This window comes from Elaeis guineensis, chromosome 8 (genome assembly GCF_000442705.2).
Source record: "Elaeis guineensis isolate ETL-2024a chromosome 8, EG11, whole genome shotgun sequence".
NCBI lineage: Eukaryota > Viridiplantae > Streptophyta > Magnoliopsida > Arecales > Arecaceae > Elaeis > Elaeis guineensis.
The window spans coordinates 127,719,396-127,734,660 of NC_026000.2; the positions used below are offsets into that span (position 1 = coordinate 127,719,396).

The 15,265-nt window shown below is 36.8% G+C and overlaps 1 protein-coding gene across 1 annotated transcript; it reads right to left on the reverse strand.

The window, feature by feature from the left end:
* Window positions 1-409: 409 nt before the first annotated feature.
* LOC105049663 (E3 ubiquitin-protein ligase complex slx8-rfp subunit slx8) lies at window positions 410-10,152 on the reverse strand. The gene is made up of 5 exons (XM_010929394.3): window positions 9,849-10,152; window positions 9,113-9,406; window positions 8,634-8,712; window positions 5,564-5,694; window positions 410-821 (listed from the first exon to the last, which is right to left on the reverse strand). The coding sequence occupies exons 2-5, from the start codon at window positions 9,386-9,388 to the stop codon at window positions 585-587; spliced, it is 723 nt and encodes a 240-aa protein (XP_010927696.1). The 5' UTR covers window positions 9,389-9,406; window positions 9,849-10,152; the 3' UTR covers window positions 410-584.
* Window positions 10,153-15,265: the final 5,113 nt, after the last annotated feature.

Sequence of the window (15,265 nt, forward strand, 5' to 3'; positions counted from 1 at the left end):
CTAAGGGTCTGGATCAATAGCCTCATCCAGCTGACCAAAAACCAAGGAATCAAAAAATAACTCCCAACCTGGGATGCAGGTCCAGTTATGCCGTCACAACATCCTCATATAAGAAATAATTCCAATCAAGATCAACAAGAAGAATCTGAGATTAGAAGACAAATAATCTGAAAGATTAACTGTAGTCCTATGTCCAAGTTTTTCGGCCTTGGGTGTGGAAAATTCTATCAAGAAACTGGACAAGCAAAATTCCGATATCATTCCAAAAGCCATCTGGAAGAAGTAATAATAGTTCTGCAAACTAGTCACAACTAAAATAGTGCTGTAACTAAAACACATTCCACAGATGCCACAGAAGAAGGCCATGAATTTAGGTTCCTCAATTCACGACAGCACAAACAAAACTAAATGCACAATAAATTTGAATCCATATATGTAATCACATTGCATATTAACTTTTGTGATTTATCATTCAAAAGTCACCAAAATCCAGAAGAATGACTATAGAATGCCCTAAGGGCTAGAGTTAAAAGGGTATCATAGGAGCCCTAGCAGAAATGAATGGTACCCCACCCACAGGCATCTCAGTTGGCGGTTGGAAGGTACACCCTATGAAAGTTATTCATAGTAAGCTTCCTCCGACAGGTCGGGCACTTCTTCTGGGCCTTAATAGAGGCCTTGATGCAGCTTTGACAGAAAATATGACCGCAAATAGTTGAGGATGCCTCAACCAATGGGCTCATGCAGATAGGACAGGTGAAGGTGGGTTCCTTCGGTACCACCTTTTCTGGCTCTGGATCAGGTTTCATGATAGCCCTCCTCTGCAATGTGTTTAACGATTCAGAATTAGAGCTAGAAGGTAAAAAGAATTTTTCAGGAGAAAAAATCACTCTTGAAACATGTAGTGGGAACGCAAAAACAACTGCTTGTTAAACACAAATTGTATCTCACAAGGAAATGCATGATTTTAAAATAAAAAAGAACTGCAAGAGAAACTTAGCACATACAGCATAAACAGCTATGTAAAATTTCAGTACTCTAACTAGATAAAAGCACAAAAATAGACTTGCTCTTACAAAAAAAATGTAGCATGAAGAACATCAAGAGATCCATAGATATCTGTAATTGCATATGCAAAGCAAAAAAATTACCCACTATAACATTATAATTTAATTAAATCCCTGCATATTAACTAGCTTGAGCACAAAAATCATTCTCCCCAATCCTTTCTTGTCAGATATGAAGCCTGAAAAAGTAAATGTAATGAGAAGTTATAGAAACAATAGCTGTCTCCTCCATCTCCAAAATTCAAATAACTAGTTACTGAAACGGCAAACAAAAAAAAAGTGCTTTATGCAGCCATAGGTGTGCTTGGCACCCTGGCTGCCTGCATAGGTCCAGTGGCCCCAATATTAGGCTCGGCAGCATGGTTATCACTGAGGTAACTAGATAGGCCCAAACAGCCCACAGAAGCAAGCTGAAAGGAATGCTATTGATGTAGAGATATGTGAGTTGAGCAGTGAGTGCAGTTAAGACAGGGCCTAATGCAGTTTAATCAGAGTGGATCAAGAAGCATGCTTCAAAGGCTGACTTACCAATCTTTTGTTTTTAGCCCGAGAAAGAGGAATCAGAAGGAGAACAAAGTTTGCCGCATAGGCGGCAGGAAACAGATGGCTAGATTTAAACTCTGGTAGCAGTCAACAGCACCAAAACATCACCCCCACCCCTCCCAACCACACACATGACCACACCCACATCCACACACGCAGAAATGCAAGCATGGAACAAAGAGAAAGAGAGAGAAAAAGAAATGGAAAAAATTTCTCTTCTCCCACCCATCAACTCTGCATCCCTTACCAGATCCTTCACTCTGCCCCTTTTCTCTGTTCCCCCTTCCTCTTCCTCTGTGTCTGCCTCATCTCCTCCTCATTCTAATGAATGTTAAATAATTTTGTTTCTAATGAATTTTTTAAAAGAATGTTATGTATTTTCAAATAATAGTTAAATATGAAAAACACAAGTTTCCATAAAGTAGTATGACCGCTGCCTCCATACTGCAACCAATCTTTTGACTCTTGCACCTCGTCAAGCAACATCTTACAGTTTCTTAACTACAAAACTGATTTCAGAAAAAAAAAAAAAAATACAGCACCACAAGCCTCTCTCAAATTCTTCTCATACAGCCAAGCCCCCACTTCATTGGACATTTTATCATTGTAGTGAATCTCAGGTAACTTGATGAATTTTGATAGTGATGTTCACAGGCTAAAAGATTCATATAAGACTACTTAGGTGCCTGCTTAGGATGAATTTTGGAGAGAGCTTATGAATGTTCTAAATTGATGACCACCACTTAGATGCCTGCTAAGATGGGGCCGCCTAGAGGGAGCAAAAGTGCCTTCATATTTTCCATAATGTTTCAGCATTGATTCAAAAGACAAGTGCCTGGGCCACCCGGATGACCCCTCCTAGGTCCTAACCTTAAAAGTTTTGCATCATTTTTGAGCATGAGGATGAGATCAATTTAAAAATCATTATTGAACACTGGCAGGTTGACACCTACCATTGACTTGAAACAATCTTATTTGATGTGTTATGTTTCATTCATTAGATTATAACTTTTTGGATATCGCCTTTTTTTATTTTTTTAATAATTTATAATCTTTGGACCATCTTGACCTTTCAATGCCTGCTCCGGTACCGCTGCTTGCAGTCCTTTAAGACAATGTGTCTCAATATGGACACCACAATTGATTTATGAATTAATATTTGTGGTTCCCAAGTTGGCATTCTCCATCAACTTACTAATCTTAGTTGATATATTATGTTTTGCTATTTAGAGTATAACTATTTTTGAATTTATTGTTATATTTATTATTTTTTAATTTTTAGGTTCTCCTAACTTCTAGGCACCCACCTAGGCATCGACTTGATGCCTAGGCACTAGGCAACCCTTTGCTTGCTTGTCTGCCTCTTACATACTTTGAAAAATTGGAGCTTAAAACATTTTTCTCATCAAGACTTAAATACTAAGCTTCCTTGGATTGGAATAATTTAATAACTGAAAGAAAGTGTTTCTTTTGATCTCAATAAACTCTACAATGAAATGATTTAAATTCAATATTCTATTACTTCTTACATATGGATGCAAAGAACCATTTCATGGGTGATGACACAAGGTTTGATGCGCATGAGTGTGATAAATGGATTCAAGTAGCCTCATAGCAAGGAGATCGGCGAGCAGACAGCCTTCTACTCATGCATGCCAAGTTGGCATGCATGCAAAAGATATGAGGGTTGTATGAGGAGGCATTCCTCTCCACGGCCATCGAACTGAGGTTATCAATTACCACTTCGCAACAATAATGGATAAAATCCCACTAATCCTCCAAAGTGTAAGTTTTTAAGTTAGGGCCTCCATGGTATCTTGGTAATCTCTCTAATACATTAGTTTTTCTATCAATGTTTCAAACACATAAAAATCCAATTATTTCTCCCATAAGTCACTTATCTCCACCCTCATGCCATAATATCCTAGACCTTTGGACCTAACACCAAGAAAGTACCTACAAAGTTATCGAGCAAAACAAACATTTTGTACCCCTCAATTTATTTTCTTATCCACCAAAAGCTGCATATGCTGAATGACCTTCAAAATTGATGGGAATTGTTGATAATTTAACCTTAGTTCCAAGCTAAAATTTAGTTAAAAGTGACTTATTTAGAAAGATCGAGTGATATAATTTGACAGAAGGTGTTCTAGATAGACTTGTAAGTCCCTACCCTCGAACCATTCATTGACTACCTTTGAAGCCTCATCTTTTGATTTCTTGTTTACAACTAAAATTCCTTTGGTTTTGGAAAATTAGTGCTGGAGAGAAGAAATTAAACAAGGGGCAAAAATGAATAAAGTCTCTACGATGACAAAGACTGGAAATGTAGTTCACTAAAATTAAGAATAATATTTGACCTAAATGATATAACTAACAAAAAATAGTTTCCTAGACGAATAGCGACAGGCTAGTAGGACAAGATGTGCAGACTTTATACATCTTAGAATGTTATAATGGAAAGTTTAATCCAAAGAAACTTTATCAGTTCCCTTGAAATTTACAGGAGATCTGAGATTTGGTAAGAGTTGAACTACCAGATTGAGAAGAAGACCATAAATGGGGAAAAGGTTCCAAGGCAAGGTGCTGTAGCAGCTAGGTTTGAAAACTGACTTTTAAAGGTATTGAAGTGGTTAAAGGAAAGCATTAGAAGATGTCCAAAAACAAAAATGCAGTGTGATGAAATCATCACAAGATAGGAAAAAAATAAACATGTTCTGGGTTTGATGCATAAATCACCATTGTCAAACCCCAGAAATCTTCCTCAAGGTTGCAGGCAAGGATTCGAATCCTAGCGGGACATCCCGCGGGACACCGGAATGGGATACCAACCCATGTGTCAGGACAGGGCCATCCTACTAGCATCCCAATATACCAATAGGGACATCTTCTGTCCCACATGTCAGGATGGGACGAAATAGTGATGCGTCCTGTTCCGTGGAAAAATGGGGACAGCCCGTCCCAAGAGATTTAAAACCTTGGTTGTAGGTATTGTATCTTGAGGAATCAGTGCATCATGTCTTCAGGGATTGATTTGCCACACAGAGGAAAAGCAAGGAGAAGCATCTTTTGTCTTATTTAAAGCCATAGGGTTATGAACTTCCTAACCACACAGATGGGAATGGAATACCATCAAAGCTAGTTATGGAAAAACACCACGATTACAAAGTTGGAATGCAGTTAAAGAGGACGACAAATAGGGGATGTCTTTACTAACATGAGATAATTAAAAATTTTTCCTCTGGGCTTCATGACGTCAAAAAGCTTAGAGGGGAAAAAATGGATTTAACAATACAGCATTCATTTCCCTAGAATGTTTACATGCTGATCTTATGAAGTCATGAGGCAATTTATTCTCAAATAGTATATGTGTATATTTCTCTTGTTTCAAGAATTTATAACATGCTACGGCCATACAAATCAAAATTTCCAATCATATATTACTATTGCATTCCAAATTTCCATATTTTTAAGCCAACAACAGCTGCCTCTTGCCAGCTAATGTCCTTATATGATGATTTCATGTCATAATCTGCAATATTAAATTCCTCAATTAATTAGAGTTCTATAACTTAACAAATATATACCATAGAATTTGTTACATCACGTAGGCCAAACTCCATGCTGAAAATAGTAAAAATATTGCTAAAGATAATTAAGATAAAACAAGCCGTACAACAAAAGACAAATAAAAAGATTTTGCTCAAATAACCTTCATATAGCACTAGAAGACAGTCAGGCCTTTTAGTAATGTTTTTGTCAAGTAAAAGCTTCACAAAATGGGTAAAAAGCGAACTTTTTTTTTTATAGAAAAACCAACACGATAATGTTTCAACGATAAAATTATAGAGAAACATGGAAGACAAAACTTACAAAGCATATTAAAATTATAGATATGATAGACATGAAGAACAGACAAAACAATGCAAAATAAGATAACAAATAGTAACTACCTTGGCATCATTTTCTTCTCCTAAGTCGGGATAAAGATCACAATTAATGATAGTCCTGTCTATCGGAATCCTTTCACGCTTGTTGTGAATGTTGAGGGGTAGTGTGGTTGCTGGTTCCACAATAGTGAACCCTACAAAAACAGGTTGAACATTGAGTTGACACATAAACAGAACAGAAAATAGAATAAACAGAATATAAGGCATTTAAATAATATATATATATATAAATGACTCATTCACTTAACTTTTTCATAGTGATTGTCAAGGATTCAGATCCTAGCGGGACGTTCCGTGGGACACCAAGATGGGGTACCATCCCATGTGTCACAACAAAGCCACAGTATCCAGATCGGAACATCTTGGAACATCCTCTGTCCCACATGTCAGGACAAGACGGGATGGCTACACGTCCTGTTCCGTGAAAAAATCGGACAGCCCCGTCCCGCAGGATTTAAAATCTTGGTTATTGTTATCCCTTTGTAGATCCAAAAGATAACAAGAAGAATAGAAAACTTCTAATGAGAAATTAAAATAAAATATCAAAACAATATACAAATTCAAAAAATGATATAACATCAATCAGCCAGATAAACCACACTTTTGAGGAAAAAAGTTAAAAAAATACTCAAAAATAAAATATAACTAAATAAAATTAAGCCCATGCTTGTAAGCAACAAAGTGACAGAAGCCATCAAAAAGGTACTTGTTCACTGTTAAACTCGTGCTTCTATTACTAAAACATTGGTATCATCTTAGTAATTAACCTATGTTTTAATTTGGTTATACCAATTTGTTCTAGATTGAATTGGAAGGATAGAGCATTAGATTACTGTCGCCACCTATAACTTATTTACCACATAATAAATAAGGGTCCAACATTTAAAAGTCATTTCTTAAAATCCAAAGGGCTCCAAAAGTGCCAAACATAGAGCTAAACCAACTTGACAAACCTAAGAATGTGCTGATGTATAAGACATTTTTGGTAGGGCCTTGATGTTTAAGGGCCATCATTGCCACCAAAAGCAAGCTCGGCACTAACATATCTGCATTTGCTCATGTCATATCATGTGCCTCTTCGAACCAACTAAAGTTTTATATTAATATTCTAATATAACCCTATTAATTCACCTTCAGAGCAATAACTTATATGTCAAATACAATATGGAAATAGAAGCCATAACTAAAAACAAATAGTGAGATAAACTACCAGGTCCAAGTGCCTGAAAGGCCCCATTCAATATGATACAGCATATTTATATGTAATGCAAAATGCGGTGATGCATTTCCATCTCCGGCAGTTCGACTCTTCCCCCGAGCAAACTAAACTTGTTTTATAGTCTGCAACCAGTCCTATAAAGAGAAGATAGCGTGCCTCCATTTCATCTTTGTCAATGATAGCACAGCTCCACCAGGGCCCCTACATGTGCATACCACTCCCACAAACAAGGGATGCCCCAACAATGAGCCAGCAAATGGCAATATGTGACTTGAACTAGGATTAAGGAGACAACGGAGCTCCTGATGGAGAACTTGATATAAAATCAAGAAGACAATGGAGTTTGCATGAATAGCTAGCATAGGCCAATAGCTAGACTTGGTAGGTTGATCATTGAGGTATAAATGCATCAAGTTATGGGGATGGATTGAAGTCCTGTTGGACCCACCCATATCAATTGTTTGACCCTCAGTAGCCAGTATGGCTAAATGTTGACTACAGATTCCATCATGCGTGTTCCTTATGTTCTATGATTCCACAGATAATGGAAATTCAGATGATAAATAAAACATAGTGCATGTAGTAACAATATAACACAAAATGATGCTTATACTCTTTCGACAAGAGCATCACACTATCTATATGCATGTATATATATGCAGAGGCAATCATTATAGTTTTAAATAAAAATATTATTCTGAAAATAGCACTAGAAATGGAAAAAGACTAATCTCCTTTTCATAAGGATAACTTTGCATGCAGGAAATAAACACGTAAAACAGGAAACAAAAAGTTTGACAAAAAGGAATATATTAAGGGCCTATTTGGCATCATTTTTATTTCTATTTTTTAAAAAAAACAGAATCACAGAAATCAAGGTAAAAACAACATGTTAGGTGCTATTATTTTTATCTTCTATTTTCCAAAAATTATTTTCATTCTTGTCAATGCAGTCCTCCATAACTCATATCATTGGGTCTCACAAGAAGCAGCGGTTTGTTTGGTGCTGCACAAGTTAGACAAAAAGGAACTAATTAAGGGCCTGTTTGTCATGATTTTCAAAACAATAAGATCATATCCTTTTATCACCACCACTATCAACACCATCTCCACTGCCACCACCATCGCTACCATAGCTGCCACTATCATCCCCACAGCTGCCACCATCAATGTCTCAACCACCATTGCCATCACTTGCACCACCACTGTTTCCACCATCCCCATCATAGCCATCGTTGCTCGCCACCACAACCATTACTGCAGCCACCCCCAACACCATCCTTGCTAAATTGCCGCCACTATCAAAGCCTCTGCCACACCACCACCACCATCATCATTGCTACCATCACACTGTCGCTCTCAGCTCTACCCCCACTCCCATATTACTACAACACTAGCTCCCCTATCGCCACCGCCACCAACCACTACCACCTCCATTGTCTCCATCACCGCTACCACCTCCTCAACCACCATCATCATATTTATGTTTATAAAAGCAATGGACCATATGAAATAAGTTTACATTTTAAAAATATAGAAATAAAATAGAAACAAAAGTTCTATTTTTATATTTCTAGAAATAAAAGAAAAAGGTGATGACAAACAATATCTAAGCATCGGCCATACCACAAGCATCCAATTTTTTACAAATAACATTTCCAACCAATAACATAGCGGCTCAGCAAGAAAGAGACTTGACCATTATCAACAGTTAAAAATAGCAGGTATTAAACTTATAGAAAAATTTGGTCTGCTACCAGGATGGTATAAATCCACAATAAGAATCAGATCTAAAAACACATTCTTCATGTAATGGAAGCATGAGATTCAGTTAATATTAGATCTTAAGATCACCTGATTGTATTGGATTTGATTCCAGATCTTCATCTAGGACTACCATCACAGATTGGTTCCTGCTGACCCAGTTCCATGTCTAGACAAAGTAAAAAGACATACAGCGTTCATGTAAATAAAGCATCAAGCTTGAGAGAGTGAGAACGGATAATCAATCCCAAGGAGGTAATGCTGAAAACAGGAAAATTAGAACAGTTATATGACTCAGAAAAGCTACTGATCATGCAGATTATACATTGCATAACATATATCAATTATACTGCATATGTATGCATCTCACTTTTATCATACAATCCTTCACACGTTGAATCCAGAGACAAGGCATGAGTCCACAAATCCTCACACAAGCAACTCTTTCAGCCTGCCTATGGATTCAAGCACAGTTGAGGATGAATGATGCCTAAGCCTAACAGAACATAAACCACTTTAGGGGGAAAAAGAAGGCTAGGAATTATGAATAATCTGGAGGAATAGAGCACCTCAACTTCATCATCCAGCGCGTCCACATCAATAATTAACCGGTTATTGGGTATGGGCACCACCCCTTGCTGCTCTCTGGTGGGAGTACTGCGCTGAGGATGGACAGGAACAGCAGCTTCCTGCGAGACACAAGGATGTGCAGAACCAGAAGCCCCCTCCGGCAACCAGCTCTCAACCGGAGGCACATTGAGATCAAGATTCAGAACCATCTTTGCACCGGTACCGTTCCTTGCCTGCCTCCTCGAAGATCGCCTCCACGGCTCCCACGCGCTCATGTCAGTGATATCCTAAAACTACAATATATCATCCAAAAAAAAAAAAAACCCTTGAAGTCCACTTCCTTGCCCCATAAAAGTAAGAGAAAAACACCGAAATAAAAAGAAAAATAGCTTCAAATAACGAAATTTCATTTCGCAGAAAGAAAAAAAGACGATAACTAGAACTAAACAAAAAGAAACTCTTTTGATTCACATAAACACGAGTTTCAAGCGGAGAACATCGAGAACAGAAATTTCTCCAGAAAAAGAACGATAAAACCCAAGAGACGAGCTAACATATCACTTCTACAAATCGTCGCAATCTTTGCAAGGTAATAAAAGGCTATGGGGAGGAAGAACACGATCGGCGAAACCCTAACCAATCGAAGAAAACATCATAAAAATTCGAAAAAAAAAAAAAAGAAAAGCAAAGCTGAAGTCGCCGATGGGGAGGAGAAAATCCCTGGAGAAGGCGTACCTTGGCGACCCAGATTAGGGTTTGGATGGGGAAGGACCCGGGGGGGCCCCCCGGAGTATAAGAAGGGCTCCTCTTTCCTTACTCGGCCCCAAGGCCGAGGGGTTAATTAAGGTAAGGTTGGGGTCGAGGAGGAGTCCTTTTAAGGGAGAAGATTTGGAGGTAGAGATGGAGAGAGGGAGGGAGTCGTCCTTCCTTCCTTTCCCTCGCCGACCACTTCTAAATCAAAACCGGTGGCGCAAGGGAGCGCCGTGTCGCTGGCGCCTTGCATGTGTGGAGAGGCATGTGCAACAGTGACTTGGACAGTTGGTAGATGGTGCAAAAAGCTCCACTGCACTTGGTGGACTTTTGTGGACCGGTAGACCAATGGACTCTTTCCATGATAATAGCAATCTTTATGTTGATGATTGGTGCTTTTTCTTTTTTTTTTTTTTTTTTGCCTCTTGTTTTGTTGTTATGCATGGAAGATTTATTTCAAATCTTATCTTGCTATAATTTATCATTAAAAAAAAAGAAAAAACTTGAGGCTACCAACAAAGATAACACAACATCTCAAAAAAAAAAAAAAAATCATAATGATTGGTCATTGGCAAGAAAACCTATGTGTGGATATATACATATCAAGATATATGGTGTCACTGATCTAATGACCGAGAAGATTGTCAACATGATGGTAATGATAATTGATTGTTGATAGAAAGGTATATATATATATATATATATGGATATAAATATGGCGGTAGATACGTTGTTGATCTAATGATGGAGAAGAATGTTGATATATTGAATTATTATAGTTGATGTTGAAGCGAATAATCGGTTGCAATAGAAAAATATCTTTTTTGCTTTACCACCATATACCAAAGATTCATTTTGAAGCACATCCTATTATAATTTATCTAAAAAATATAAAAATAATAACTTTATAAACCACTTTATATTATTAAAAATCAAATAACCACTTTTGACGGTTGATTCTCAATAATCGTCTATCGTTAGAGAAACTTGTAGGTATGGACATGTTAACTCTATGTGTATGAGTTTAAAGTACTTAAAATTGCCATATTAGTTTTTTTTTTTTTCTTTTTGAGGAGATTGAAATGGTATAAAATTGTAAATGAAATTATCTTTAGATTTCATGCTAAAATGAGCTTTTTGTATGCTATAAATCATCTAGGTGAAAATACCAACTTAGAAGTAATGTTTAACTAAAAGTAATGCCGGCATCACCATATGTAGCCATGCATCACCATATGTGGCCATGCATCAAACTCATATGATTACTAGATATCTAGAAATTTAGAGAATTAAATTTGTGGACTACTGCTGGCCAACGAAGCAACATAGAGACTCCATAGTTATTTAGTTATAATTGATTATTTAGTTGAACTTCCCATCAAGCAAAGCTAAACTACGTCCTCAATAATCAGATTTGCCAATTATCTAAAACAGTTGACGATCGATAACTTTACATGCATGCATATATATAGAATTTAAAATTTATTGTTAGTAGATTTACATTAGCCAGTTTATAATGGAATAAGGACTTAAGATTTATTGTACTAGTATCGAATTGTGAATGAGTTCCTTTTTCACTAGATTTATATTCTCGAACACCATGATGGTAGAGCCTTTTCATTTGTTCAATCATCACAAAAATAAATACTCATCATGGTGAGCAGCGAACTAAAAAAAATGTAGGGCATTTCTATATATAACCATGACTTCAAAGTTCATCTTACTATTAATAATCTAAAAACTAAGAGTGAATAAATTTTGCCGGACCATGGCAAATGAATTGCTGAGGCGAATTTGCTTGAACGGGCTAGGCTTCCTTCCCTAGAATGGCTATCCAGTTGTTCTGCCTTCATTTGTTGTTCTTCCTCCATCCATTGATCCATTTGGATTGGCTTTATCTATGACCGACGACTACTCTTTCTAGGTTGAGATTGACTGATCCCCAACCTAAGAAAAGCTTTGTTGGTCTTATTAGACTCCATCAAGAGAAAAAGCAAGAATAAAGAATTGAGACAATAGAACGGCGAGTCACAGTTGTGAGCAGTGCTCTTTTCAAGTGCTTAGGTACGATTAGTCTTTTTCCTATTATTCTGATCGGAAAGTGGTTCATATGAGTGATAGCATATCTTAAGCTTTAGAAAGGAGAAGGAAGGCAGTGGTTAGAGCTATGGGCCATTGGTGGTCTCACATCACGAGTTAGGATAATCGCACTAGCATCCAGAAGAAGGACACGTGGAATCAAAACAAAGGAGAGAATCAAATGGACAAGGCTATGGTCAAAAATAGGAAAGTCCAGAGCCCTCCCTTTCCAATTGAATTGGAATATCATGATCGAATGAAGATGGATTAACGGCATAAGTTTTAATTCAATGTTTATTCGGTTACAATTGATTATATGACTTTGTTACAATGCATTTGATAATATTTTGTACTTAGTGCAATTCAATTCCAACTCTTCATTAGAAAGAAGACCAACGATACAATGCTAAGACTAGGGGTTCATAAGGTTCTGGATTAGTCAAAGAACTGAATCCAATAAACCTTTTATTTTGTTTGGATTCAAAACAAAATTAGGCCAGCTTTGGTTTCAATTTTTCAGAAATACGATTGGAACAGCTTGGAATTAAATCAAAAGTCTATGTAAAACTTAGGTCCGAACCAAACTGATCCACATATACAATGTATAATATATTTTATAATAATTTGCAATTAATAATATAAGTTATTTGGTTGTTGTTTTGGGTTTTATATATTGTTGTTGCTGCTAAATATGATGCATGATATTTTTTTCATATTTGATGAGTCATCGTATCATTGCTAAATAATAAGTTATAATCCTATTGGATTTATTCTACATATGTATTATAGACTATGCTCATAGATTATTCACTCATGACTTTGAATGAACTTTTTTTTGAGTAAAATATTCGTTTATTACTTCTGTAGCTTTTACATAATACATGGTCTTCTAGATTCATAATTTTCCTTTTTAAAAGAAATTGTAACGTGCCCTTTAATGCTTTCCTTATTGCTTTTATGTAGTCGACGTTCTATTTCTAATATGTTTTCCTAAATATAATAGATTCTTTATTTGCTTAACTATTTTTGATTGTTTAGGTAATCCTAGAAATAACCCAAGCCAATCCAATCTAATCTGGTCAGGCCGGATTGGTTTCAACATTAATTGGTTCAGTTCCAATTCCAAATTGAGAATCGGATTGGTTCAGGTTAGTCTCTAAAACGAGCCAACTCGACTCAAGTCCACCATTGGCTAATAGTGATTCAGGCAGTGGATGAAAGCTAACTTGGTGTGCTGAGAGCAATGAAAGCTATAGGGTTTTGCAAAGATAGTAGGAGAGGTGGATTAATTAAACTAAAGTAGATGATGGCAATGCCAATGGTGGAGTTTAGGTGGGTAGGTAAACAAGCAAATATTGTGGCCAAAAGGCTTTATGGTAATGGCATAATGGTGAGGTGTGGAGGGAACAAGTGTGGAGCAATCAATAGGGGCAAGGGAGGTTTTCATGCTAATGAAAAGTAGTAGGGCATGGAACAAACAATGGAAAGGCATAAAGATGGACTGAAGGAAGTCCTCAATGTAGAAGAGCTGCAAGAGGCATGAAGCAACTGGTGGAAGGTGTGTTGTAGGGGTGGTAATGGGTATTGCTGGCAAGTGATAGCTAGGAAATGTAGGGTTTGGGTGATGTCAGGACATAGGCTAGGGGGAGAGCTAGATGAAAGAAGGGAAGAAGATAGGCAAAGCAAAAGGGTAATACCATTGACAAAATAAATCTCACTGCTGATTGGTGTTACAAGAAAGTTGGTGCTTTTTTTCTGTATCTATATATGTTGATCGATTACCCATCAGTTATCCTCAATCAATCTTAAAATGTAATTGCCAAATAAATGAGAGTATGTATTTTGCTTTATGCTGTATGGTTTTCTATGAAGAACCTAAGAAAATCCTTGATTACTTGGTTAAATTCCACTATCAACAAACGTGAGTTATGAATTACAATATTTGTGTTTCAGGGCGCTGTCCTTTAGCTAGTTTCATGCTACTAAATCTCTTTGATATAGGAAACTTGGTTCTTCTCCTTTTCATATATAGTGGCTAAAAATTAGGCACAAAAAAGAGATCAGTTGGTTGTCCGATCCACTTGGGGGAAAAGAAAAAAAGATTGTCTTCAACCCACTTCACTCGAATCTCTCAAAAGAAAATAGAAGGAAGATGAAAAAATTATTAAGGTAGCACAATTCCATTTTTTTTCGTTGATTGATTCTCCACATCAAAATTAAGATATATAACCCCTATTTATAATAGTAAGATCTGTCCTTACATAATTTAGATCAGATTCCATATCTATCCTTCAACAATTTGGCTTGAATTTCTCTTCCTAGTTCGAATAGGACTAACTCTCTAAAAAATGATAAATACAAAAAAAATCATGAAAAAAATCTAACTCCCATGGGAGACAAATTCCGACTTCTACGTAACTTTGCTTTCTATTGCTCTGTTTAAATCTTTACAAATTGAAAGATAATCTTCAATTAAAATTTTTTTCGAAAAAAAAAAATTGATTTGACTAGCCCATTTGAAGATTCAAATGGTGAAATTTTAGTCCAACTTAATTCCCAAAAGAGCTGGATTAAAGTATTAAATCTCGAAAAAATATCCAATTTCAAAAAAAAAATCTTCTCAATTAGACATCATTCGATGAAGTTATGGTCTTCTAAAATTTGATAAGCTATTTAGCTTCCCAATGCACCGGATTTTGCTCTTCGACCTCATCTCATTTTTACTTGTAATAGCCAAATTAATCTACATCGAGTCCAAGAATCCTCTTGGATTGTTTTCACACCCAAAACCCCTGTACAATTAACACCTAAGAGGCACCATACACATCATCCATGACCAAAAGATTCAGCAACTTAGGAATAATAAAGCCTTCTTCCCAGCAAATATCCTCCTCTCTTTCTCTTGCAGCCGGTGAGTTGGCTACCTGATTAGCTTCTCTCTATATGTAAGTAGACTTAAAAGTACCCGAAGCAGCTTTCATTTGCAAGATATCCTTCAACAGAGGGTGGAAAACAAGAGCTCTTGCTGAGCCATTAATCTAAGCCATCACCATTGCAGAGTCCTCTTCCATCCATACCTATGGTTCTCTAAACTTGAACATGATGACCTTTAATCCTTCCTAGGCTGCTGCTAACTATGTATGAGGAACTGTAGACGTAGGCAACCCTCTCCTACTAGCATAGATTAGCTAAAAGTTAATGGCCTAAAGGAAGCATCTTAACCTTTAGTTAAAAAATTAATAATAGCACGCATAGCATCTTCACTAACCAACCTATCGAAGTTAACCTTAAGCACACCAAGGGGAGGGGGTGACCAAGTCACT

Coding starts and splice junctions, on each gene's coding strand:
- LOC105049663 (XM_010929394.3), bottom strand. CDS start 9,388: ATGAGCGCGTGGGAGCCGTGGAGGCGATCTTCGAGGAGGCAGGCAAGG. Junction 8,713..9,112: donor CGCTGGATGATGAAGTTGAG/GTGCTCTATTCC, acceptor TACTTTGTCTAG/ACATGGAACTGGGTCAGCAG. Junction 5,695..8,633: donor ATCAAATCCAATACAATCAG/GTGATCTTAAGA, acceptor CTGTTTTTGTAG/GGTTCACTATTGTGGAACCA.